The sequence below is a fragment of the Chinchilla lanigera genome, unplaced genomic scaffold (genome assembly GCF_000276665.1).
Source record: "Chinchilla lanigera isolate Chin_1 unplaced genomic scaffold, ChiLan1.0 scaffold00048, whole genome shotgun sequence".
NCBI lineage: Eukaryota > Metazoa > Chordata > Mammalia > Rodentia > Chinchillidae > Chinchilla > Chinchilla lanigera.
The window spans coordinates 11,885,601-11,888,804 of NW_004955449.1; the positions used below are offsets into that span (position 1 = coordinate 11,885,601).

Sequence of the window (3,204 nt, forward strand, 5' to 3'; positions counted from 1 at the left end):
AGGGAAGGGGAAGGGGAGGGAAAGTACAGGGAAGGAAAGGAGGGGAAAAGGAAGGGAGGGAAAGGGAGGGAACTAACTCCCCAGCCTCTGGGGTGAACAGTATGCACTGATGGTCTTTTGATTTGTTTGGGATAGAGATGACACTAAAGCTGCATGCCATCTTGGCGTGATAAAAACTAGGAACAAGTAATGTATTCCTCAAATCCAGTATAGCTTCTTTTTTTATGGCCCATGTTTCCATTTATGTCTCATAAGGCCAGGGCTCAATGTACCATGATAATATAAATGGAAGCTCCCAGATTTGCAATTACTTAATTTAAGGCCAATTTTTCTTTTCCCAGTCTAGAATTTGATGACATTACTAAGTACGGTGCTGTGAAATCCGTTAACTTATATGTGATGCATTTCTATAAGATACAGAGGGAAAGGAAATTGACTGAAGTTTCAGATACACTTACTATAACACCATTAAACTCTGACACTGGAAACCAAGACTATCCATGTCTTTTGCCTCCTCACACAGGACATAGGCTGACCACTTTTCCAGAAGACACCATTTAACATAAGGAAAAACAACCAAGGAATAATTTTGATGGAGAGGCTCTTACCTTTGGGGAATCAGCTTCTAGAGTGATTAGGAAGGGGAGCTTATGACAAAAATGTAATATAAAAATTAAGTAGATAAAGTTAATTTAAGGTTATGAAAATAAAGAAACTCAATAATTATGTCATCCCAAATGCCTCACTCCCTCTCTAATAAGAAGAGATACTAGCATAACACAAGAATTCCTTTTCATTTAGCTTAGCATTTAAGGAGACTGAATGATATAATTTAAATGCTTATTTATAAATTCCAAAAAATTCAATTCAAAGTCCCACAATAACTCTCCATTTTTAAGGACACATTCTTCCCTAAGCATGCACTGAAAAATCAGCACCCACAACTACAAAATTTGCTCACATATTTACAGAGAGACAAGTAAGCATGAATAGAACTTTGATAGCTGAAGGTTTCGGGGTAAGGAGGTTAAGGAAGATTCTCAGGAACTTGGAATAGGTGACTAGAAATACACTAAACATTAAATCACCCATCATTCTATATTACTTTATAAAAAGGAAATAGGGAGTGGGAAATGCGGTCAGACATCTAAGGGGTCCTGGGAAGTAGGTGATGAGAGAATACAAAAAAATCACAGAGCAAGTTAGTAGGCTAAAATGAATGTCCAAAAGTCATGCATTAGGACTCATTTATAGCTCCATTTCCCCCCCACTGTTATAGTTTTGGAGAAAACTTTTAATTTGAAAAGGAGAAATTGAAAAACATAATAGCATTATAATATTTATAATTTTTAGCTTTTTTGAAAAATAATTTTGGAAACAGCTTAGATCAAAATTTGATGGAAACTAATATCATTCTTTTGCTAGTGGATTTGTGTCATAAAATCACTGCAATTAGTATAACCTCATTATTTTAAAATTCAAACCTTTTAGAAGGAAAGCTTGACTCCTTATCTTTAGAGTTATCAGCAGTAATCAGAAGGTTCCTCCACAAGGCAGTCTTTGACATTTCATCAGAAATATTGATAACAGATGGATCATCTCTGTATAGGAGTTTGCCCACAGTAAAAGACAGTGAATAAGAAACTACAGTTATTCAATGATAGAAACTACACATAAGAAAATTTTATGTTTACATGAAATTTTTTCCTCAATTTTATTATTGTAATAAAATACATATAACTTTCCATCTTGACAACTTTTAAAAGTATTATTAAATACATTCATAATGTACAACCGTTACCACCATTCTTCTCCACGACTCTTTTCATCTTGTAAAAATGAAATTCTGTATCCATTAAATAGTAACTCCCACTTTCCAAACCCTAGAAACCACCATTATACATTCTGTCTCTATGATTTTGGCTACTTTAAGTGCCTCATATAAGTTCACTTATATAGTATGTGTCTTTTGGGGACTGGCTTATTTAATTTAACATAATTCCTTCAAGGTTCAGCTATATAACAGCAATTATCATGTTTTTTTCCCTTTAAGGCTAAATAATACTTTATTGTATATATGTATCAAGTTTTGTTTTCTGTACAGTATTCTTGATGATTAAAATTGAGGAGTACTTTACAATCTACAAAAATGTAAAGAAATTTTCTAGTTGTACAGTTGTGGATTTGGGCTGTGATTTTCTTAATTCCTTTCAGAGATTAGGTCCTGCATGTGCATTGCTGAGGCTCTTGCTCCTAACATTTGTAGCATTGCAGATCCCTTGTCTCTTTTGCTCATGACCTGCAGTGGCACTCCACTGACTCAGAGTAAACTGTCTTTATAATAGCCTTACAACTCTGTGCCCCCTCATCCCTTGCCTTGACCTCCTCCTGCCATCTCATCCCTGTTCTGGACTCTCCAGTTACAATAAAATGCCTCTGACTGTTCTAGAACACTACGGGCTTATTGCTGCCTCAAGGCTCTTCCCTGCCCGTAGTGTTCCTTCACTTTGTGGAACTCTCCCCATGCTTTGTTCAATTGTCATCTTCTGAAATAGGTCCCTGTTGATTACTCTTAATAGAGTAATAGCACAGCTATTTCCATCCCTCGTACCACTCTCATCACTTTTATTTGATTTTTGTTTTTATTGCACTTTTTATCATCTAGAATATTGTATTACAGGTTGTTCATTTGCTTATGTTCTGTTCTCTATCTCTATTAGACTTGAATACAGGTTTTATAAGGATAAGGATTCTTGATCATTTGTTTCATGCTGTTCCTCCAAGAACAGACAAAGCTGAACATTTGAAGCATGATCAATAACGATTTATTAAATAAATAATTACAGCCTGTGCATTTGACAGAGCTATTTCCACGTGGTTGGGGGAATCCACAATATCCTGGTGCTTTTTTTAAAAAACCTTTTAAAATGGAACTAATGGGGCTGGGGGTTTAGCTCAGCGGCGCAGTGCCTGCCTGGCTAGTGCAAGGTCATGAGTTCGATTCCTGCTACTGGAGAAAAACAAAACTAAATAAAATAAAAAATAAAATAAAATGGAACTAATTATAGGTAGCACTCAGGATACTCCGAAACATCCCTAGGGGAAGAAGCATAACCAAATAGCAAATGTGATTAACCACAGACCAAGTAAAATAAAATAACTGAGAAAATGGGCCATTTTTTTTTTTTTTTTTTTTTTTTTTTT

The 3,204-nt window shown here is 35.3% G+C and overlaps 1 protein-coding gene across 3 annotated transcripts in view; it reads right to left on the reverse strand.

Moving 5' to 3' along the window:
- Positions 1-3,204, reverse strand: part of Slc4a10 (solute carrier family 4, sodium bicarbonate transporter, member 10) — a 280,912-nt gene that overhangs the window by 6,531 nt on the left and 271,177 nt on the right. For all 3 annotated transcript variants that reach the window (XM_005393324.2, XM_005393329.2, XM_005393323.2), the window contains one exon: positions 1,485-1,601. In XM_005393324.2, the coding sequence (XP_005393381.1) occupies positions 1,485-1,601 (117 nt within the window). The remainder of the gene's footprint in view (positions 1-1,484; positions 1,602-3,204) is intronic.